The 23,846-nt window shown below is 36.2% G+C and overlaps 3 protein-coding genes and 2 non-coding genes across 6 annotated transcripts; 3 read left to right on the top strand and 2 right to left on the bottom strand.

The window, feature by feature from the left end:
- Window positions 1-1,683: 1,683 nt before the first annotated feature.
- LOC141599520 (translocase of chloroplast 120, chloroplastic) lies at window positions 1,684-9,433 on the top strand. Its single transcript, XM_074419551.1, has 3 exons — window positions 1,684-1,956; window positions 2,257-5,790; window positions 9,075-9,433. Exon 2 carries the CDS (start codon window positions 2,299-2,301, stop codon window positions 5,776-5,778), a length of 3,480 nt encoding a protein of 1,159 aa, XP_074275652.1. The 5' UTR covers window positions 1,684-1,956; window positions 2,257-2,298; the 3' UTR covers window positions 5,779-5,790; window positions 9,075-9,433.
- Window positions 6,451-7,020, bottom strand: LOC141600818 (dirigent protein 4-like). The gene has a single exon (XM_074421072.1). The coding sequence runs from the start codon at window positions 7,018-7,020 to the stop codon at window positions 6,451-6,453; it is 570 nt and encodes a 189-aa protein (XP_074277173.1).
- A 2,024-nt stretch (window positions 9,434-11,457) lies between the features above and the next one.
- On the top strand, window positions 11,458-11,530 carry TRNAA-AGC (transfer RNA alanine (anticodon AGC)). Its single transcript has one exon. It is a non-coding gene; the product is annotated as a tRNA-Ala (tRNA).
- A 3-nt stretch (window positions 11,531-11,533) lies between these two features.
- TRNAR-ACG (transfer RNA arginine (anticodon ACG)) lies at window positions 11,534-11,606 on the top strand. Its single transcript has one exon. It is a non-coding gene; the product is annotated as a tRNA-Arg (tRNA).
- A 105-nt stretch (window positions 11,607-11,711) lies between these two features.
- On the bottom strand, window positions 11,712-16,768 carry LOC141599512 (uncharacterized). 2 transcript variants are annotated; one of them, XM_074419540.1, is made up of 6 exons: window positions 16,253-16,768; window positions 15,380-15,494; window positions 14,542-15,174; window positions 13,810-13,921; window positions 12,901-12,965; window positions 11,712-12,025 (listed from the first exon to the last, which is right to left on the bottom strand). In XM_074419540.1, exons 1-5 carry the CDS (start codon window positions 16,333-16,335, stop codon window positions 12,946-12,948), a joined length of 963 nt encoding a protein of 320 aa, XP_074275641.1. In that variant the 5' UTR covers window positions 16,336-16,768; the 3' UTR covers window positions 11,712-12,025; window positions 12,901-12,945. The 2 variants fall into 2 exon arrangements, with proteins under 2 accessions (XP_074275641.1, XP_074275642.1); XM_074419541.1 differs by having other exon boundaries at window positions 12,905-12,965; window positions 16,253-16,624.
- Between the last annotated feature and the right edge of the window lie 7,078 nt (window positions 16,769-23,846).

The following is a 23,846-nucleotide window of genomic DNA, read 5'->3' as shown; positions in this document are numbered from 1 at the left end:
TAGGCCTTTTAGGTGGGTGTTTCACGTTTTAAGACTGACAATCCCTGCGTATGATTATCAAGACTGATTTTAGTATGTGATTTATTTGTTATCGTAATGTAATCGTAGTATAATGTATGAACAAATCAATGCATATAAAGCGGAAAAATGTTATTATTTTACCTTGTGTTTTAGACTATAATTTCTTTTTATCAATGTTCTCTCTTGGCAAGTAATAATAATAATAATAATAATAATAATAATAATAATAATAATAATAATAATAATAATAATAATAATAATAATAATAAGGGTTATTTAATAAAAATACTCTGAACTATAACGGTCCTTCTCAAAATATTATCATCTTTGTTTTAATCACCAATATACCCAACTATTACCCACATTTGCTTTGAATAGAATTAGTGTATTATTAACTTGTTGTAGCAGGTTAATTTGCTTAGGCACAATTTTTTTTTTCATACGCCATCTCCCTCCTTCCCCCTGCTACTTCATCTTCTTCCTTATTTTCAAGTATTGTCTCTCCCCTCCATTTCAACCGAAATTCATTGCTCCTTCCTCCTCCTTTTTAATTTTTTCTCTCCCCTCCATTGTTCCTCTAATAAAGTCCCACCATTTCCTTCATCAATTCATGTCGATCTAAAACTAAAACGGATGTATTGTGCAAGCATAACATATAAGAAGTTATGAGGACTCAAAGAAAGGCCCACGGGTTGGAAAGGAGTTTTATATGTGTATTTATTGCCTATAAATTCAATTATTTTATCTAATTTCATTATATTGTTTGTCTAAAATCAGATCTGTAAAAGTTAATTTTTGTTGCCTTTTGATGATAATGGAGAATGGATGTGGGTTTTTCCATTTGGAGGAGGAAATGCAAGTGTGAACTGACAACGAATAATGACTCAAGTAGAATTGAGAATGAAAACAAGTATTATGAAACAAAATTGAAGAAATGAAAAATTGATTTGGAGGTGATTGTGTAGAAATAAATTGGAGCATTGTGAGAAATGTAACTTTACATATGTCATTGTGCGAAAATAAATAGGATCAACAATGGCGTTTTGAGGGGATAAAACAAGAGTAATAGAAGATGAATTTAGGAACTGATAAATGAGAAAAAAAAAAGGGTGAGTTTCAGGAATGGTGTCTTGGAGAAGATTCAGGAGTAACAAAGAAGAAGGTGAAAAGTTAAGAGAGAAGAGGTAAAAAGATTAAAACAAAAGGAGGTTAAAAGAGTTTAACAAAAAAATGACCTGCTTATTAGGTCACCGGTCACACTATTGTAATATAAGGGAATATGGGTAATAGTTGGGTATATTCGTAGTTAAAACAAAGATTGGAGTATTTTGAGAAGGACCGTCATAGTTTAGAGTATTCCCATTAAATAATCCTAATAATAATAATAATAATAATAATAATAATAATAAATTAAGTTAAGTTCGGCTCCTATAAGTTCGATTCGATTCGATTCGATCTTATAAGTTGATTCGATTCAGATTTTATAAGTTCGATTCGAGATCCTATAAGTTGAATCGATTCGATCCTATAAGTTGATTCGAATCCTATAAGTTGATTCAATTGATTCGATCCTATAAGTTAAGTTGATTCGATTCGATTCGATTCGATTCGAGATCAGATTAATTCTGATCAAAAAGAATAGGCCTGATTAGTAGAGTAAGTAGACCCATCGCCCATATGCCCATATGATTCGCATGGTTTAGGCCTTTTAGGTGGGTGTTTCACGTTTTAAGACTGGCAATCCCTGCGTATGATTATCAAGACTGATTTTAGTCCGTTGGATTACCCTTATTTTAACAGTAGCAGCAAACAGTAGCACATCATCATTTTTTTCACCACCAACTTTTCTCTCAATTAAATTGGGGTAAACTCCTAAATTGAACCCTTTTTCCTCATCCAAAATAGTCTCTTTCTTCTCTCTTCTGCTATCCCCAGGTATTCTTTATCCTCTTTTTTCTTTCTTAGTATTAGTATATTCCTCCACATCGTTGTTGTTCATTTATTGCCCTTATATTTCATCCTGTTTCTGCACTTTATATGTCACAATAGTAATTAAAAATGTAATTAATTTTGTTTTGGATGTGGTTTTATATTGCAATCATGGGTTTTTGCTTTGTTTTTGATTGATTAATGGGGTATTTTTTAGTTTTTATTTATATGCAATGTTTGATTGGTAAAACTTGAAATATGGTTGATTTGAGATTTGGGTTTTTGTGGGTTTGTTCTAAAATTCAGGTTTCGACCGGAAAATCGATATTTTGAGGAGGGTTAATTGGGATGGAAAATGGGGTGAAAGATGTTGAGGAAATTCAGGAGGTGGAGGTGAAAGGTGTTGATGATAGGTTGACAGTTGAGGAGAGGGTGGTGGTGGTTGGTGGTGCTCATTTGCACAAGGTGTCTGAAGGGGATGATGTTTTCGAGGAAGCGATGGAGTTGGCTCTAGACGATGGAGTTGACGAGGCTGATGGGTTGAAATCGGTTCATGTGAGTGATCATGGGGAAAGTGTTTCCGATCATTCTGTGGCCAAGGGGAGTTCGAGTTTGGTAGAAGGATTTAGTGATGGAAGAGACGGTGTAGAAGTGAGGGATGAATCATTTCCTGCGAATAGTGATGAGGGCTCGATCACTGATGTGAATGACTATGAGAGTGTGCCGCACGAGGAAGTATCTTCAGTCGATGAGAGGGTTCTTCATCAAGATCTTGGTGCAACAGAAGAGTCTCATGGTCGGGAAATAGAAGCTGAGGTTTTGATTGTAGAAGAGACTAAGGTTAAGGTGGTAGATGGAGAGGAGGATATGGTTGAGAAGTCCATTGTAATGGAAACATCAGTGAGCAGAGATTTTGAGGAAAGGGTGGATGATAATGCCGCTGCTAGAGACGTTGAAGTCGTAGAAGATAATGGGGACGTTAATCATGGGAGGGAAATAGGGAGTGGACTTGAAGATTCGCCCTCCATCATTGGATCTCAGGGTCAATCAGAGAAGTTTGAAGAAGTAAAAGAAGCGATGATAGGGGAAAGTGAGGATCATTGTAATAGTTCGGATCATCAGGATCATGCTGGGGCTGCTTTTGAGGATGCTTTGGGTGACATAGAGTCAGAGGTCCAGGGTGATATTGTAGAACCTGAAGGGGAAGAGAAGCTATTGCCCTCACAGCATCGAAATGTTGACGATAGTTCTTCGGAGATTAGTGTTTCTGTTGATAGTAGATCATTGGCTTCCAATAAAGAAAGCTTAGCTTCCGTTGTATCAACACTTGGGAAGGACAAAGTGGAAGATAAGAGCATTGCTTCTGATTTTGGGGAACACGGTAGCTCTAATGGTCAGTTGCAGTCATCTGGAAATGATGGGCATGCCATTGAAGGAAAATTAATGCAGGAGGTGAAGCAAAACAGTGAGGCAAGTAAAGAAAAAGAAGCTGCAGTAAAGACTGCACAACCTTCTATTTCCTCTTCCGGAAAATCTGCAAATCCTACGCCTTCTCCGGCTCGTCCTGCCGGCCTTGGTCGAGCAGCCCCTCTACTGGAACCTTCCCCGAAAGCAGCCCAGCAGCCACGAGCGAATGGACAAGCATCTCAGGTGCAAACCCATCTTGTTGAAGACTCAACTAACTCAGATGTCGAGGAAGGTGATGAAATCAGGGAGAAACTTCAAATGATAAGGGTGAAATTTTTGCGTCTTGCTTATAGGCTTGGGCAAACCCCACACAACGTTGTTGTTGCCCAAGTGTTGTACAGATTAGGGTTAGCTGAACAGCTCAGAGCTAGAAACGGGGGACGTGTTGGCGCCTTCAGTTTTGATCGGGCTAGTGCCATGGCTGAGCAGCTAGAGGCAGCTGGGCAGGGTCCTCTAGATTTTTCTTGTACCATTATGGTTATTGGAAAGACAGGTGTTGGCAAAAGTGCTACAATCAATTCCATATTTGATGAAGTCAAGTTTGGCACTGATGCTTTCCATACAAGTACAAAGAAGGTTCAGGATGTCGTGGGTACTGTGCAAGGGATCAAGGTGCGAGTCATTGATACCCCTGGACTCCTATCTTCTATCTCCGATCAACGTCAGAATGAAAAGATTCTACACTCTGTGAAACGTTTCATTAGCAAGTCACCTCCTGATATTGTACTATACCTTGACCGGCTAGATATGCCAAGTAGGGATTTTGGTGACACGCCGCTTTTGAGGACAATAACTGATGTATTTGGACCCTCAATATGGTTTAATGCCATAGTTGTTTTGACTCATGCTGCATCAGCTCCACCTGACGGGCCCAATGGTACTCCTTCAACGTATGATTTGTTTGTCACTCAACGGTCACATGCTGTTCAGCAAGCTATTCGGCAAGCTGCTGGGGATATGCGTCTTATGAACCCGGTTTCATTGGTTGAGAACCATTTGGCTTGCAGAACGAACCGAGCTGGTCAGAGGGTTTTGCCCAATGGTCAGGTCTGGAAGCCTCATTTGTTGTTGCTGTCATTTGCTTCTAAGATATTGGCTGAAGCCAACATTATTTTGAAGCTCCAAGATAGCCCACCTGGCAAACCTTTTGCTGCTCGCTCCCGAGCACCACCTTTGCCCTTCCTTCTTTCTTCACTTTTGCAATCAAGGCCTCAGCTGAAATTGCCAGAGGAACAATATGCTGACGATGAAGCAATGGATTATGATTTGGACGAATCTTCGGAGTCCGATGGCGAGTCAGAATTTGATGAGTTGCCACCATTCAAGCCTTTGACCAAGGCTCAGTTGTCAAAACTGACTAAAGCTCAGAGAAAGGCTTACTATGATGAACTAGAATACAGAGAGAAACTTTTCATGAAGAAACAGCTAAAGGAAGAAAGAAAGAGGCGCAAGATGATGAAAAAAATGGCAGCTGAAGTCAATGATATAGCTTCTGATTATACTGAAAATGTTGAAGGGGATTCTGGAGGAGCTGCAACACTACCTGTACCAATGCCAGATCTGGCATTACCTGCTTCCTTTGACTCGGATAACCCAACTCATCGATATCGTTATCTGGATACATCCAACCAGTGGCTTGTACGCCCCGTCTTAGATAATCATGGTTGGGATCATGATGTTGGATATGAAGGAATAAATGTAGAAAGAATGTTTGTGGTCAAAGACAAGGTTCCTTTATCTTTCTCTGGTCAAGTGTCCAAGGACAAGAAAGAAGCCAATCTTCAGATGGAAATGGCCAGCTCAATAAAGCACGGGGAAGGAAAAGCTACAACATTGGGTTTTGATATGCAGAGCGTTGGTAAAGACATGGCTTATACATTACGCAGTGAGACAAGATTCAGCAATTACAGGCGGAACAAGGCAACAGCAGGTCTCTCTGCTACTCTGTTGGGTGATGCATTGTCAGCTGGATTGAAAGTGGAAGATAAGTTGATACTGAACAAGCAACTCCGAGTTGTGATGAGTGGTGGGGCCATGGCTAGTCGTGGAGATATTGCTTACGGTGGTAGTTTGGAGGCTACCTTAAGGGACAAAGACTACCCTTTGGGCCGCTTCCTTTCGACACTTGGACTCTCAGTCATGGATTGGCATGGGGAACTTGCTCTTGGCTGCAATGTCCAATCTCAGATTCCTATTGGACGACATACAAATTTGGTTGCTCGTGCAAATCTGAACAATCGCGGATCTGGTCAAATTGGTCTTCGCCTGAATAGTTCTGAACAACTTCAGTTGGCTCTTATTGGTCTTCTTCCTTTAATTAAAAAGCTTATGCAACGTCAAGAACACCCTCTCGGCTATTGATGATGAATTTAGGTATGTTGCCGCTTTGATATCGTTGGAACTTTTGTTGGTTTTTAAGTATTTTATGTTTGTTTCACGGGCCGTAGTTGTATAGCCCTTATGCTCAATAAATTGCTTTGATAATTTTGGAAGTCCCTTATTAGCTACTTAGCTGTTAATATAATTCCCTCCCTCCTGTTTTCCTGTTTGTATTTTCAAGACATCCATTCAATGTATCCCATTTGCCTTTCCGATATTCACTTCGCACGAGAATTCAATTGCAATTTGTGGTTGGAGGAGTGTGTTATTCACATAGAAATGTGTCAATTGCAGTTACCGCTTATCTCTAGTACTTTCTCTATTTGGCATTACAAATGGAGTGAAGGGAATACATTGTTCAATGATGCTCCCTACATAGGATTCTTAAGGATTTTGCAATATATTTTGCTCATGTGCTGAAAAGTTGCTAAAAAGTTACCGGTTCTCCTTAATGCTCAGACCTCAGTTATGAAGCGATAGAAACTTAGAATATCTTGGTTACGTAATTTATTGGTCATATTAGAATATATTGTATAAAATATTCATTCTACCATTCGACAACTTTATTTTCAAGAGCTGTGATCACCAACATCATGTGTTCAAGAGTTCATGTGTAAACAAACATAAACTTGCCCTACATATGCTATGCTCAAATCAATAATGATAAACTACAACATGATACTCAATTACAGCATCACCACTCTTCATGTCAAAAGAATATGCCTTAAGCTTAGCATATCCCTTAGCCATTTTAAATAGTCCCCTTCCTCCTACAATAGCAACCTCTCTATTTCGTTCCATAATAGGATTTCTTGAAAATACACTTATTGAACTTCCATTAAACTTTCCGGAGGTGAACCCAAAATCAACATACAGCACTAGAGATAATGTGTCTTTTGATGATGACAAATATAACCCTTGTGCATTGCCAATGACTGTGGAGTTGGCCTCTGGGCCTGCTGTCACCAGGTCGTCTATAGCGTAAACTGATCCAAATGGGGTTGCAGATGGTGGTCCCAATGTGATGTTGGGGTGGGCTGCCAAGACTGCTCCTGGATTTTTGCCACTTAAGATATCATGAAGGTAGAAATGGAGGGAAGTTTTTTTTAGGACTGGGAGTTTTGCGGGCGTTGTCTTAGAAAAATACTCAGCATTTGCTGGTAGGGTGATAGTAAAAATGGCCAGAACAATGGCGAAGTAGTAGTAGTTAGTTTTCACCTCCATAATTTTTATGTGTGAGAATGTTTATGTATTATGTGATGGAGATTTGAGATATTTATACACTTATCATATAGGCTAGCGCTCTGTCATAATTGGTCATTTATGGTGTATACTTTGTTTCCTAAAATGTGCAATATCAATGCTTGATTGTGTGTGATATTACTCTTTTTATGGTATAGATTGTTTCGGTCTTCCCCAAATTGGTTATCTTTCATTGCTCCTAGAAAATCGTGATTTCCTTTAAAGTCTAAAAAATCTTCGTTCCTTTGAAGTCTCGGGAAGACCTCTTCACAAGAAAGAATTAAGAATCAAATGGAGTGTAAATGTATGGATATCAAATCTTGTTAATAAGAAGGAAATAAATAAATAAATAAAAGCAATTAATGAATATATTCAAATATGTAATGTCTATGTTCTGATTTGCTGTTCTGATTTGCACAAAAATATGGGTATCCACATTGGCGGATGCTTATTTATGTTTATGAAATCCTCGAGCTCCTGGGGGAAAACCAAATTTTCTATGCATTTTGCCCTTTTTTGGTCAAATAATTTGAAATCTCTAATTTTTGTAATAATATTTTTAGATTATATAACTAGGCATTAGGGAAAAAAGCCATGATCCCTCAATATAAATTCTACGGCAATAGGGGCGTGGTTTGGCAATACACGCTGATTTGACTACTATTAGTAGATAAAATAATTTCAATACTTCTGAATTCCAAACAATTCGATTAGGACACAAAGATTTAAGTTACTCTTAATGAATAAAACATTTTTTAGGAGAGTTTTCGTATCAAGCATATTTAATCGGGGTCTATATTATTTTAAAAAACTTGAAATTACTTCATCTTTTTTTAAATTTCTCGTCTCACGCGGCATTAAAATTGAGAGAGAACATGTAGTTGAAAAATAAAGAAGATGAAAGATGTGGGATGGTCAAAAAGCATAATGACCACAAATATTATACCAATGTTAAAATTGACAATCCAAAAAGGTAAGTAAGAGGTTTAAAAGTGGATGGATGGAGTATAAGTGTGTAAGTCAGTGACGACGCGTGATGACTTGTGAATCATTATGATAAGATCGTAAAAACACAAAAACGTAAGATTCAATAAACTAAGCCATGTGTGTTACTTGGTTTGTCAAATCTTACGATTTCGCGACCTGGTTATGATGATTCGATCCCAAGTCCTAACCGTTTCATTGATCTAAAGTGGAATCCTGATTTCTAACAACAATGAATGGTCAATTGTGGGCTTTTGTAGTATGTGTTTGATTGCGAGAGGGTTTGTTTTGCAGTAGCGCTAGCCAAGAAAGAGACTGAGGTCATTGTTGGAATAAAACAGGGCACTAAGTTTTTTGAATCGTATGTTGAGGTTAATGATTTCTAGTTTGCTGCCGTAGTGGTTTTGTGATCGCATAGTCGCGTTTCATCATCTCTCATGCTGGTAAAAAACTTTTTTTTTTTTTTTTTTTGAGGAAAGGTAAAAAACTTTTATCATAACAAACAAATCTCATTTTGGTAGATGTATGCAAATTGCAACTGTAATTTCGTCATCTGTTAGATACTTAGATATGTGCTATATGACTGCCGAATTTAAGCTGAAGGCCAGGATATATGACCACTTGAATTTTATGATTCTTGGTTCCCGTCGCCCGAATTGTATGGAGATTGTAAATTTGGTTGATCTTTCAATTCTGAGATTCATCATCAAATATTTCCAACTTTTCCATTGATACTTGCTTTATCCGAGTAAAATTAGGTCTTAGAAAGTTCTCATTGTTAAATTTGTTTGTTTATTCCGTACATACCTTCCAGTTTTCTTGTCCGCCAATGTGTTCTTGTAAAATGTGTATGGTCGTGCAGTCGTGCTAGACGATGTCTCCATGCAAGACCAATCCTATATATTCCTCCTTAAATTATACTCGTATTGTTCTCATATTTGCTTTCATACAAGGTTTTGTTTTGACTAATGAGCTCTTCCTGTATGCTGGGTGTTCCCTCCAAGTCTAAACCTTGTATTCTGACTAATGAGCTCTTCCTGTTTGCTTCTTAGGCTGCTAATTATTCGAACATCTTGGGCCTGCTGGACATAACGTGTCAAATCGTGGCCGGGCATGATCATCGGGAAGACCAACATTTAGAATGACTAGACCCGGAGAAAGAGAAGTGAGGATGATTAGGAACATTCAATGTCCCAAGAAGGTTCTGTAGCTGCAATGTCTATAGCTTGTTAAAGGTTCGTCGTTAGGAAGAGTTAAGCTGCAATTCATCTGTTTACTCAGCCTTAGTAGCGGTACTAGTTTACACACTTATGTGCAGGCAACCTTTGATCACTTCTGATACTGAAACTACTTATGTGTGTTGAATTTTGTATACTTTCCGTAGCTATGAAAGACCTCTTATTCTGTTAAATAGTATTCCCATTTGTAGTGTGCCTAGTAAAAATTGTGCTGCCGTTTCAATTGTACTCGGAATAAAATTTACAATTGGCCTCCCTTGTGACGGGTTACCATTTGTGACGGATATTTTGTGAGATAAAATGGTAATAAAATGGGTTAGTGGAGAAAGGGGAACACATGAATAGTGTTGTAGAGAGAGAAAAAGTGGGTATATTGTGAGGTAAAATGGTATCCGTCTTCAGCTTGTGACGGATATGTCATGTCTTCAATGAGAATTTGTGTAAAACTTATGTCGACAACTTGACATTAGAAAGCTTTATTTCTATGTTGACGGAGTGATAGGGGTTATCAGTCTTTTGAAAAATTTACCAGCTAAATGAGTTGATATCATTCTCTGAATTTGATCATTAACAAAATGCATTTGAGAATCCAATTGATAGCTATGTTATAAACTTTCTCCCATATGCTATTCTGCACAGATTAAAAGATGCATGTTGATGAGTTTTAAGCTCATGTCGTAAGCACCATTCATCGAATTAACATCATTCCTTACAGTTGTGACCGTTGATTTTAAACTTAAAAATGCATTTTTGGAATTCAACCGAAGTCAAAGAATGACACGCCCTACAAATGCAGTTCTCCCTAAATCAAAGATCAATAATGATAGACAAGAACATAATAGATTTATTTCTCCTATTTGATACTCCTCCATTCGGCTAAATTCCATACGTTTGTTTAATAACGTGAGATGTATATTAATCAAACGTATGGAATTCAACTGAACTGAGGGAGTATTGTTTTATGTAAAAATTGATTATTACTCCCTCCGTACCACACCAAAGGTAACACTTACTATAAACGGACGTACCACACCAAATGTAACATTCCTTATTTGGCCCACAACATTACCAAATTATCCTTATACCCATTTGGTATTTACACAAAATGCCATTACATACCCCACCTACCAACCCACAATTAAACCCACAATTAAATACCCGACCTATTTTTTCCCTCTTTACCCTTACTTTTTCCACCTTTTCTTAAATACTCCATTTTTCCCTACGTTACCTTTGGTGTGGTACGGAGGGAGTATATTAATAATTCCATAAGTTTGTTTAATATGTGAGATGTATATTAATCAAACGTATGAAATTCAACTAAACTGAGGGAGTATTGTTTTATGTAAAAATTAATTATATTAATAATAATAATAATAATAATAATAATAATAATAATAATCTTTTATTCAGCCAATTATGCTAGTCATAGGTAGGGATGACAATGGGTGGGATATGGATGAGGTGGAGCCATATCCATATCCATTTAATTTATGGCCACCCATATCCCACACTAATCCATTTAATAAATTTTCATTCATCCATATCCATATCCACAGGATGAAGCGGGTGGAGCGGGCACCCGTTGGGTATTTTTATGATTATAAAATTTGAAGACAATATATTGTAAAAAAAAATTGAGACGATAAAATTAAAAAGCGTACATCACCAAACAAAACATCTTACATATTAGAGTACAAATACACCAATTTTAAATTGAATACAAATGCCATACATATTAGATTGACATTATTTGGAATTGGGATTAGAAAATTAGTGAGTTCAATTTTGAGAACTAGTGATAACTGACCATAGGAGTAATATAATGCACCAATGGTTTTTTTGGACGTTGGACTAAGGCCGAGTGGCCTAACTTTGGATAAAGTCCCCAATAGAATTTATAAATGCTTTAGAAAATTTTGAGGTATAATTTTTTTAATCAAAATGATTATTATTTTTTATAAAAAGTTCAATTATATTAATTTAGGATATTCACCGGGTGGTTAAGCGGGTGGTAGACAATGATCCATATCCCACCCTAAATTCGTAAAAAAATTGTCATCCATATCCCACCCATTTAATTTATGGCCACCCATATCCCTAGTCATAGGTGAATGGAAAAAAGATGACCACCTTTCTCAGAAAATAATATCAGCATTAAAATAAGTAACTGAACCGAGCACTATTAACAAACAAAGGGGATGTAGCTCAGATGGTAGAGCGCTCGCTTAGCATGCGAGAGGTACGGGGATCGATACCCCGCATCTCCATTTGACTCTGTGGCCCAATGGATAAGGCGCTGGTCTACGAAACCAGAGATTCTGGGTTCGATCCCCAGCAGAGTCGTTTTTTTAATTTATAAAATTAACATTTTTCAACGAATATTATTTTATTCACCATCAGGTTTCACTTTTTATTCTCTAACATGGCGTAAGATCAACAAAGCAAGTATGAAATCACAAACGGGCAACATACTGCTGCTGGTAAATCTTGTTTCAATATACACCAATGTTACAAGTTACAACGGTCACACGGAGTATGTCTTTTGTCTAACATTCTACACTAAAGTGGTAATCTTTTGCATCAAATTTCACCACTGAAGACGCAGACGAAGAAAACCCTCCAGTTATCAAATACATGGCATCTTGGGTAGTGTACAGTTACATTAGACAACAATATTCTAGTACAAAAGACGGTAAGACGCCAAGTACACTGGAACTTGCGCTGATGGCATGTTGCCTCTTCAATGTCGAATCTACTTGCATCTGCAAACAAGTGAAATTCAAGTATCACAAAATTGCATGGGTATTCCACAAGATAATCCCTTTTGCATATCTATCCGGTTCATCAAACACACATATTTCGAATTTATGGGAAGACAGGAAATCACAAAACAGAAACAAGTAGACAACCCTAAATATATCTCCTTCTGTCCCAAAAAGATAATATAGCATTTATTTTATGGTCAAACTTGTGCCCGACTTCAACTCTTATTTTTAGGGCACCTAGAATTATTAATCACCATCACTATAAACAATATACAGATACGAAGGTGATACCCTATCAAATTATAAGGTAGACTAATCACATGCTTTGAAATTTTGATGAAGGCTAGTTAACTCGGAATCGTACTTGATGCGGACATTACGGACTTGGTCATGGAAATCGCGGTCATTTTTTTAAAAACAAGGTTTTATAGCTCTAGTAGCCGTCTATTATTGGCTCATATCATGTTAATGACTAAATGAATCTCCGATAGCTATTTTGTCCAATATAGGCCACAAAAGATTTTTTTTTTTAAACCATTGGCAGCAGAAACATCTCGGGTTATTTGCAGGTCGTATCGGACCGATTTAGTCGATTTGCAATATATCTCAGCCATCTCGGACGATTTTTGCCCTTTCTATTTTGGCATTGATGTTTGTGATCTCTCTTATTGGCTTCTTCCTATACTGATACATCTCGGCGATACAATACATATAGGCCGAGATTTTGAACCATTGCCTTCTACATCCCATCACAAACTTGGATTCTCGGAAGACATGTATCAAATCTAGTATTGGTACAGCAGATCTCATACGGCATGATAAATTGTTGAATCAAATATCACAGTAAAAGAGAAAAAAGAGGCAGGAAATACCTACGGTTAAGGAACCCTTGTAAATCGACACCACAAAGCCTACGCTTACTGAAGAAGGTAAGGGACTGCAGAAAATTGGATCACCAAAGAGGTTAGATTTTTAGGGCGGAGTAGAAGAAAGATCGTTACAACAACAACAACAACAAAAAAAAAAAAAAAAAAAAAGCGAATTCACAACATAATACAAGTTGTGCGGTCGCCGTAAACCTTCATTTTCTGCAAGATAGAGTTCATAACTACCCAAATTACTTCCTTTTATCAATTGAAGTGTGAATAGTAATCCAACTTTAATTTATTCTCCAGTAGCAAAATGTGAATCACACATAAGTGACATAACCAGTCCCATGACTCCTGAGATTACGAGAGGATACTATCTTTGCTGAAAATGCGGTAATACAGGTTAATAAAATTTAATACTATGAATGGGCGAGAGCATTTTATTCTCAATGCCAGGAAACTGAAGAAAAAACAGTTTACCGGCTAAGAGGGGTCAATGGGGAAGGAGATCATTCCCACAATAGTCAAGCCAGGGTTAACATATTTGAAATTATTTAACTTCATATATAAAATAAAAATATACTGCACAAGCTATAATCTACTCCCTCCACCCCGGTCATTTGTTTACCTAGTCCATTTATGGGTGTCTCGGTCATTTGTTTACCTTTCTATATTCGGAATATTTTTGAAGGGTAATTTGGTCATCCACATAACCTATTGTCCACTTGTCACTCAACAACACACTCAAATGGTCCCCTCCCCTCTCCTTGGTCTTTGTGCCAAACCAAAGGTAAACAAATGACCGGGACGGAGGGAGTAGAATTTAAGATGCTCATGTGACGTTTCAGTGAGAATTCCACAGCATATTACAAGATTTAATACTTTTAAAAGCAACAAGACAAATTTACTTACCTAGCAGAAAAAAAGATATCATCAAAATGATTAGAAGGCGTATTGAAGGGCCGGATTGTAATCGCTTTGAAATTTGCATTTTGCCACTCAAACCACTGGAACGCCTGAATGACTGCAAAAACAATTACCAACAGTACCAGTTAAGCTTCACTTTTAAGGAAAAAAACAAACAAATGAACAATTTTGACTTGCACAACTTTGGCCAACAAACCAAAAAGAGAAAGGGGTAGAAACTATCATAAATCAATCAACCAGCTATTGAAGACTTGAATGCTGCATTCACAGGAACATTCAGCATAGTAGGTTCCATGTTAGTGAGACTCGGTTACGAGTGTTAGATACAAAAACGTATCCAAGTGTCGACTATCCAGGACTCATTTTGAGAAATAAAGACTATTCAAATTAAGGATACAGATAACAGGGACACGTGTTCAGAACACAATTAATTGTAAATTTAAAAAATTGAGTTTTCTAAAGGGAAATAGAGGGATATGTATGTGAGAAATAAGACTTAAAAATCATTAAAATGGCAATAAATGTTTCATGCACCATATCTTCCTCTACTTTAGTCATATAAGCCACCCTTTATGTCTGGAGAAGCGTCAGGTTGTCAAGGGTCGGGTACACATAAGATACCAATATCCTTGAGTTTCATGTTGGATACTGATAGGGCCCCATAAATGAAGAGTCACGAATACATTGAGTATATGCATGTCCATAGCTTAAACTCACCTGACTAATATAATTAATTAGTCGGAGATGTAGGAGATTAGAAAATCTGGAACCCCTCTCTTTGGGGGTGTCCTCAATTTGTCGCATCAAATTCTGTGTTGAACCTTCATCAGGAATCGAAACATTCAATGAACCACATGTCCTCTTTGTACTGCGAGTTCTGTCTGCTTCAAAGTTAACGTTTGCCCTTGTCCCAGAAGCCTCTTCCATAACATAATCGGACTGCCCGATGTTGATTATAATTTCATCTTTAGAAGATAATAAACATTTTGTCTTACTGTTGGATCCTGCACCAGAACTACTGCTACTAGGACCACAGTCCAACTCTTGGCTCTCAAGTAAAACCTCCCTTCCTGAGCTGCGGGACAGGTCTATAGTGTCGTCTTTTGCACTCTTTGTGGGTGTTGTAGCAAAACCTGAAAGAAACATTGCCAAATCATCTCGTTCATCTTCATTCAAATTGATCCATCGAAAAGGTTGTTTCCCTTCTGCATTCAATGATTCCTTCAGTGCATCTTCAGCACGGGAAATTTGAGTCTCGATGGCAGCAATAAATTGTTGGTGTCTTGTCATACTATTTTGCTCGCGGCGATTTCCATAACTTGACCTCACAGCCTTTTCAAACTCTTCCAACTAATTACAACAAGAACAAAAGAGTTACTACTGCCCCCATTAACCCTATAATATAATGAGGAATGCGTAAGGATACGGGTTGGTCTCATAGAAGACTCACCCTTGGCCTAACGTACTACGCAATGTGAAAGGCCACAAGCTACACTACACTAGGAATAATAAGACAATACAAACAAGATCAGGAGTCAACTAAATTGGGCAGTACCTGCCATTTAGCAGTGCCAAGAGCAGTTTGTAGCTCTCGACGGAGTTCTTCTAAATCATTTGATGATATCCCGTCACGCTTCAAACTAAACCATGTTCGATAGGCTGATTCCAAACTGCAAGGTAAATCCAACAAATTCAGGATAGAAGTAAAATAACCAATCCTAGCAGGTCATATGGACACATAGCAACATTACTTGGTGCCTTTGGCAACTGGTGGGGTAAGGAGATTGGATATACGCAGTCTTACCCTTTAACAACACCAAAAGACCATTTTCCACATGACCAATAATGACATTAGCATTACGAATTGCATTGAACGACTGCTACTTGACAATAACAAGAGCACAAGCAGTTTAGAACCCTAAAATTACGAGTTTTAGGCTCCATTGCATAAGGACAATCAAAATTCCCATGAATTCAGCAACTATTTGAGATGAAATTATTAATCTCAAATTAGCTTGAAGAAGCAAACCAAGAATAACATCACCAAAAATAAATATTTGAATACCTAAACCCAAACACTATATATAATCAACAAAATTAAATAAACCTAATACAAAATCAAATAAAGGTAGCACCTTTGAACAAAATCCCCCCTTTAAATCACCAACACAATAATTAAAATTCAAGAAAAACCACTAAAAGAATACCCATAAATAGATACTATACAATAACAACCACAACAACAAACAACATTACCCAATGTCTCAATAGCTCTCACAAATTGTGAGGTAAGGGGGTCGGATGTACGTAACCTTGCCCTTGTGTTAGCAATACAAAGAGGCCGTTTCCAAATAACCCCGTAAATATATTGATATACCCCAAATAATTCAAAGAAAACGGGAAAAAAAAAAAAAGAAAGGGAACAAACATGTCAGCAGATTGTTGAACCTCTTCAGCAGCAGAAAAGAAAGAATCTTTTTGCCATAAATCAAATGAATTTGCAACCAACATCCTTATATTTATTTTTATTAACAGAAACAGAAATCGATATAATCTTTTCGATCAAATGAAACCCAATAATCCACCCGAGATAATAATAATATATTTAATTAATAAGAACCCTTAATTAATATGCAAAGAAAGGGTGTAACGGATGGATTATGGGTAAGATTGGTTTAAAGGTTGCTTCCCTTCTTCCTCTACCTTATTTTATTTGTTGAAGAGGAGAAGGAAAGAAAAGAAAAACAAAGCCAAATAAAATTTGAATTTGTAATGAAATTGGGTTTGATAATTTCAGGTTAATCAATTAATAAATATTAAGAGGAATATTGGTGTAATTTATGGGTTGTTTTATTTTGGTTAATTAATGATGTGGTGGTGACTGTAGGGTATATATGATGAGCTGCTTAAATGGTGATTGCACTGTCGGTCTGGATTTTGCCACTCTTGCTAATTAGAATTAGGTATACGTTTTATTAATACTAAGTTTTTTTGGTACAATTTTATAAATACTACTGTAGTAGTAGTCGTATAAGGACGACCTATGTGTTTTTTTTTAATGGACATGTTTTATCCATTGTGGTTTGTAAATAGAGTATAATTATGATCTGGCTGCCACTAATGCCAACTTGGGGTGACAACCTGACAATGAAGAGTTACTGGTTCGGGTTAAGTTGTTTTTGGCCGGTTTTCAGAGCATCCACATTGAAGAGAATGAATCATCCTTTTAAGACTCTCTCTTATTTAAGAGGATGTCCTCTTCATGTGGGGCCCAATGTTCGTGTTACTGCTTAGAAGGAGGAAGAGAACAACACTTCCTCTATTTCTGAGATATGCAACGTTAGGCGCTGTCTGTACACACTACTCATCCATCATCTACAATTTGGCATATAATATATTTATTTTTTATTTTTTGGTAACAAAACACATACGAGAGGATGATAAAAGGATCCTCTTTGATGTGCAATTTTTTTAAGAAGATAAAAAATGAGAGGATGAAGATAGTGAAATATGGGTGAAAGTGAGGTGTTCAAATTAGAAAAGGAAAGAGAAAAAATAAGAGGAGAAAATCATCCTCTTGGATGTGGTTGCTCTTAGGTTAAAATTATGATTTTAATATAAATTAGCTCCCAATTCTTAAGTTAAAGGTAAGATTATTGTAGTTTTGAGATAAGACTTTGTTAAGTTTTGAGACAAGACTCACTCAAAATTACCAATAATCTACCAAGGTCTAAGTCCAACCCTCAACTTAAAACTCTTTTAGAGTCTTGACATAATTTACTAGGCATTTAGATTTCAAGACTCAACTTAAAACTCTTGTAGAGTCTTGACACAATGTACTAGTCATTTCTTCATATTAATAATTGACATTTATACCTCTTTTGTTTATCTTTTTTTTTTTCTTTATAAGCTGAAAAAATAAATAGGATAAAAAGTAGAGTTCAAGATAAGTCTAATTGATAATGTATAAAATCTAAAGTTAGTCTAGAGTGAATTTGAGCAATATAAAAATAATAAAAATTTATGAAAAACTAATATGATAGACTTTTAAATCCACAAAAATCTGCCGGATAATCTTTACCCCGAGAAAAAGGATTGTACATCGGATGTACTACATCATACTTAATAATTTTTTGAGTTTTTGTGTATTTTTTTCGAGTACTATAGAGTTTATAAATTACATTTTAGTTTTATAATGTCAAAAATCAAATTTTTCTGAGCTTATATGAAATTTTTTTGAGTTATAATGTAACTTTTTGAGATTAAAGTTTAAGTAAATAAACTCAAAAACTTTAAAATAAAACTCAAAAATTTTAGATTAAAACACAAAAATTTTATCTTAATGCTCAAAAACTATACCCCATCTGATGTACTACATCAGATGTATAATCCACTCACTGTCTTTACCCCCTAATTGATAGTTATACACATTACACAAATTCTCATTGAAGACGGACACTATCCGTCACAAGTTGAAGACGAATAGTATTTCTCTCACAAAATGTAAATGGATAGTGCAAGTGGGGGGAAAATAGATACCCCACTTGTTCACCCACTTGCATTTTGTGAGAGAGCCACTATCCGTCTTCAGTTTATAACAGATAGTGACCGTATTCAATGAGACGGAGTGTACACACTAACGAGTGAAATTAATCCTAGTCAATTATTAGTGCGCGTCTACGAGCTAGTTCCGTGAACAAAAGCCCAGCTGGTATACATCGTCTTTCCAAAGGCCTTTTTTTTTGTGGGAGTATATAATTATATATTTATATCAATTATATGTACTACTCCTAATTGTCTATTCGTTGAAATCAAAAGACAACGTATTACTTTTTCTTTTAGGGCTCGCTTAGAATGGAAGTAATTATTAAGGGAGTAATAGAGCTTAAATGAACTAGAAAATAAAGGAAAGTAATGGAGGTTGGAGATAGAAATGGAGGAAGATAGTGTAATAGTCTATCCATTAAGGGGGTAATAATTACCCACCTCCCCCCTCAAGTTTAGAATGGAAGTAATTATTATGAGACACGTCTACCTCTCCCGCTGTTAATATTATTACTTTCACTACATCCCCTGTTAATACTATTTCGTTCACTAGTTCTTCGATTACTGTTTTTTTTTTACTATTCTTGCTATTTTTACGGTTAACTTGTTAGTTTTGCCAAACTCGTATATTTAAATAAATTAATATTTTCGTAAAATTGAATTGTTAGTTAATTTTTCATACTCTTTCCGTTGTTCTTACTGTTACTTTCATTACATGTGTTGTGACTACTATTACTTTCATTTCTCCCGTCGTCATTATTTTTTCTTTCACTACTCCCGCATTTATTATTGTTAATTTCACTACTCCCGTTGCTGTTAGTATGATTTTCACTACTCCCATTGCTATATATTATTGTTGCTTTTACTTCTCACATGGAAGGTTACTATCATAATAGTTGATTATCTAGTTGTATTAGAGTTATATATTTAAATAAATTTGAAATATTAAATTAGAATATTATTTAAGAGTAATCATTATTATTTACTAATTAAATTACAAATCTAATGAATTATAGAATATTATATTTTTTTGGAAATCTGAATTGATTTACTTACCTTTTAATAGTTTCAAAAATATAACATATACTTATATTATATTTATGTATGTTTAATAATTTAACATTTTTATACTAATTAATACCATAAGTGGGACCCGTTTATTTAAGAAAACTCGTCATATTCTAATATTCTCTAAATTTATACTTTTAACCGAAACTATATAATATTTACATTGAAGTCCCTTGTTCAGGCCCATTACACGGTGCTAGCGATTTAAAACTATATAGTATAATTAATGTGTATAGATTTATTTAATTACATGGAGGTCCGTTGGTTTCTGGAATTAATATATAGTATTGATTACTTTTTCTATTTAGCGCTCCTCCGTCCGTTTAGTAATACTTTTGATCTCGTATTCAATTCTAGGAATTTAAAAAGTACTCCGTAACGTTATAAATAAAAGTTTTTGTTTTGTTCTACTCATACCAAGTTTCGTACTTGGTTTTTGTTATGCTTTCAACATCAATTTGATTGTAATGCTACCACGTATTGTAGATGGGTTCGTCTTCATTTTTGTTGATGGACAGTCTTAATAATGAGTCGGTCATATACATTAATCTATTTTTTTTTGGTGCGCAAGAGAGGCATAGCCCCGAAATTAACTAGTAATAATACGAGAAATAGAAACACCTAATACATCCTCACGAAGAATAGAACATAATTCAGCTGGAGGAGCGGAAAGAATAGTAGTAGAAGGTGTGCCGATGTGATCCCTTGATTGGTGAGCCAGTCCGCAGCTCGATTAACTTCTATGTAAAAATGGTCTATTTTGACCGACCATCCATCAAGCGCAATTAATTCTTTGCAACGCTGGACTAAGGGGCGCAATCCATTGCTCAGAAGTTGCTCTTCTCGGAAAAAACCCACACACAATTGGTTGTCCATAAGAACCAGTAACTTGGTTAAATGTTGGGAGCGAGCATGCTCAAGATCGGCCAAAAGAGCTCGTATTTCAGCTCTCATCGAATTACATATGCCACAAGAAAATAGATACGCGGAGACAAAGTTACCAGAGTCATCCAGTATAATTCCACCACAACCTACGTTACCCGGATTTCCTCTTGATGCGCCATATGTATTAAGTAAAAACCAACCAAAGGAAGGAGGGTGCCATCCCACAAAAATTTCTTCATACTTGGAGCCTGGTGCGGAAATAAATAGAGAAAAATGGTCGAAAGCATTTTTAGAAGTAATGAATTGTTGCTGAAGAAAACGCAAAGGATCAGTTGGATTTTCATCTTCTCTTCCAAAGACGACATTATTTCTCCACTTCCATATCCACCAGCAAGTTATAGCAAACTTCATTGGCCGATCGACAGATAGCAAATTGAGATGTGTTACGAATATTGTTCGAGACTTATTGGTAAAATGGAGTGGAGAAGAAGGAATTGTGAGACGAAGGCAAACCAATTTGTGACCAAATTTTAGCAGAGAAGGGGCAAGAGCGGAGTACATACATGGTCAGTTGTCTCATCATCTTGCAAGCATCTAGAGCACATAAGATCGTCCGATAAGACATGACAGACTCTATTATAATTGCACATAATACGACCATGAGAAGCAAGCCATATAAACATACGAATTCTTTGTTGGACCGGGATTTTCCATATAAGATTCCATTCAACTATATCGGGTTAAGAGGGCATATCGGTTGGCCGTATAAAAGCAAGAGCATATTTTATCGAAAATTTAAGAGTGGACGTCCTACTTCAAAATAAAGCATCCTCGATATAGGGCTCTGGTGCTAGAGAATAAGCTTCAATTTCCAGTAGATCCTCTCTTGAAAGATAATTTGAAAAACAATCCCACTTCCAACGTGACATCTCATCTCACATTTCGCTAACTGTTGCTCCAAATATGGATTCATAAATAGTCATAATGGCTTTATCAGATAGGCAGCTTCCATCTACCCAAGAATGGCCCAAAACGGGTGTAGTCCGACCATTCCCTACTGCAAGTGAGGTACATGCCACGACAATCTTAGCTTGTGACATAATTTCAGCCCATACGTTAGACATATTCGGCTTAGGTTGAAACTGTTATACCACAGTTTTCTGGTCCTTTGTAACTCGGTAGAGTAAGTGCAACTCGACCGAGTAGGTTGTCGGGTGATTTCTGGTCGGGTTACTGTCCACGAGAATTCGGCCGAGCAGACCGTACTCGGCCGACTACCCGGTCTGACGGGTTATTTCCGCGGTTTGATTAAGGTGATTAGAATTATATATATATATATATATATATATATATATATAGAGCAAAGTTCTTCTAAGTCCCTTTTTTTTTTTGAGTCCATAAGTCCCTCCCACAACCCTTGGATCATGTATGGTGGAAGGTTGAGATTGAAAGCAAAAAAACACACTTAACACTAATGAATTCACTTCTCTCTCTAGCTTTAATAATACATTCACTAATTCATTATCATACACAATTAACACCATATTTTGTCTTATACTTCAAAGTTTATGAAAATTTTGTTAACATTTTTCCTGTTTCGTTTTTTTCGTTTTTTTTTTTCGAGACAAGTTTTCGACTGTTTCGTTTTTTTCGTTTTTTTTTTTTCGAGACAAGTTTTCGACATTTTAGGATTTTACGAGTGTAATTCTAACAGCAAAAAGTGTAATTTTAAGAAATATTTTCGAGAATTTAGCGTTTTACAAGTTTAACTTCAATCTTTTCCGAGTGATTTTAACGAATAATATTTTGAATTTTTGTAATTTTATCACAAGTTATTGTAATTTAGCATTTTAAGAGTGTTATTTTAATGACAAAAAGTGTTATTTTAGTCCAGGTAAGTGTAATTTCAGTCCAATGAGATTGTTATTTTTAGTCAAGGAGAATGTAATTTTAGTCCAGAAAAGTGTAATTTTAGTCCAGAAAAGTATAATTTCAGTCCACAGTCCATAGTCCATAGTCCATTGAGAGTTAACATTAGTCCAATGAGAATATGAGAATATGACTAAGTCCATGGAGAGTGTAACATTAGTCCAATAGAGGTAAGTGTAATTCTAACCGAAAAAAGTGTAATTCTAACAACAAAAAGTGTAATTTTAGCCGAAAAAAGTGTTATTCTAGCAAAAAAAAAAAGTATAATTTTAACAGAAAAAGTGTAATTCTAACAACAAAAAGTGTAATTCTAACAACAAAAAAGTGTAATTTTAGCCGAACAAAGTGTTATTCTAACAAAAAAAAAGTATAATTTTAACAGAAAAAAGTGTAATTCTAACAACAAAAAGTGTAATTTTAGCCGAAAAAAGTGTAATTTTAATGGAGAAAAGTGTGATTTTAACAGAAAAAGGTGTAATTCTAACAACAAAAAATGTAATTTTAGCAGAAAAAGCGTAATTTTAGTCGAAAAAAGTGTTATTCTAGCAGAAAAAAGTGTTATTTTAGCCGAAAAAAGTGTTATTCTAGCAAAAAAAAGTGTAATTTTAATAAAAAAAGTGTAATACCTTACAAATAAGACTATAAAAAAACGAAATTTGTAAAGAAAATCTGAAAAAAATAATACTATACATAAAAACGAGATCTAAAAAAAACGATAACATAATGAATTTAAACAAGACGGAATTTAAAAAAAAACAAGATGATATTTGAAACGAATCAAAAAGTGTAAGAATTAAACAAGTGGAAGAATTAAACAAGACGATTTAGAATTAAACAAGTGGAAGAATTAAAGTAGTAGGGAGGGAAAAAAACGAATCAAAAAGTGTGTTTTTTACTTTAATCAAAAACCCAAAATATTTTTTGTTTTTGTTTTTAAAAAAAAGAAAACTTCTACTGTCACAACTACTAAATGTTAGATCTAAGACTAGTAGGGAGGGAAAAAAATAAAAAAAAAATAAAACAAAAATACACGAGAAAGAGAGGAAGTGGAAGAAGACAAAAAATTAAAAAAAGCAAAAGGCAAATCTGAAAAATAGAGAAATGAGGGACAAGAGGAGGGGCTGACGAAGGTAGGCGGCAGGGAGGGAGTGTCGGTGGTGGTAAGGCCGGGGAGGAGAGTCGGTGATGGTGACGGGAAAGGAGATCGTGGTTGGTGGTTGTTGGTGAGGCAGGCGTGAGGGTGGCGGTAGTTGGGTGGGGTGTGTGAATCGTGACAGCGGCTGGTGAGGTGATGGCGTTGTCGGAAGATGGAGAAAGGGAGGAGGAGCGGGTGGGCGGCAGCGGCAGGTTGTGGTGGCGTGGCTGTGGGGGTGAGTTGTGGTGGTGAGGGGAGATGCGGTGGTGAGCGTGGAGGGAGGAGATCGTGCGGCGGTGGTGGCTGTGAGGTGTGGGGTGTGCGGCGGTGTGGTGGGTGGGGTGAGGTGATGGTGCGGCCGAGGAGGTGGTGTCGGCTGAGGAAAAGAGGGGGAATTTTTTTTTGAATTTTTAGGTTTTGAATTTATTGGGTTTTTGATTTTATTGGGTTTTTTGATAGA

The sequence above is a fragment of the Silene latifolia genome, chromosome 9 (genome assembly GCF_048544455.1).
Source record: "Silene latifolia isolate original U9 population chromosome 9, ASM4854445v1, whole genome shotgun sequence".
In the NCBI taxonomy this organism is placed as follows: Eukaryota; Viridiplantae; Streptophyta; class Magnoliopsida; order Caryophyllales; family Caryophyllaceae; genus Silene; species Silene latifolia.
This window is presented reverse-complemented; position numbering and strand designations above follow the sequence as displayed.

Bases quoted from the DNA above. Each gene is read 5' to 3' on its own strand.
- LOC141600818 (XM_074421072.1), bottom strand. From the start codon at position 7,020: ATGGAGGTGAAAACTAACTACTACTACTTCGCCATTGTTCTGGCCATT.
- LOC141599520 (XM_074419551.1), top strand. From the start codon at position 2,299: ATGGAAAATGGGGTGAAAGATGTTGAGGAAATTCAGGAGGTGGAGGTG.
- LOC141599512 (XM_074419540.1), bottom strand. From the start codon at position 16,335: ATGTTGGTTGCAAATTCATTTGATTTATGGCAAAAAGATTCTTTCTTT. The intron at 15,175-15,379 runs GTACTGCCCAAT...TGTTGTAATTAG, and splicing joins TTGGCACTGCTAAATGGCAG to TTGGAAGAGTTTGAAAAGGC. The intron at 13,922-14,541 runs GTGAGTTTAAGC...TTGTTTTTGCAG, and splicing joins TAATTAATTATATTAGTCAG to TCATTCAGGCGTTCCAGTGG.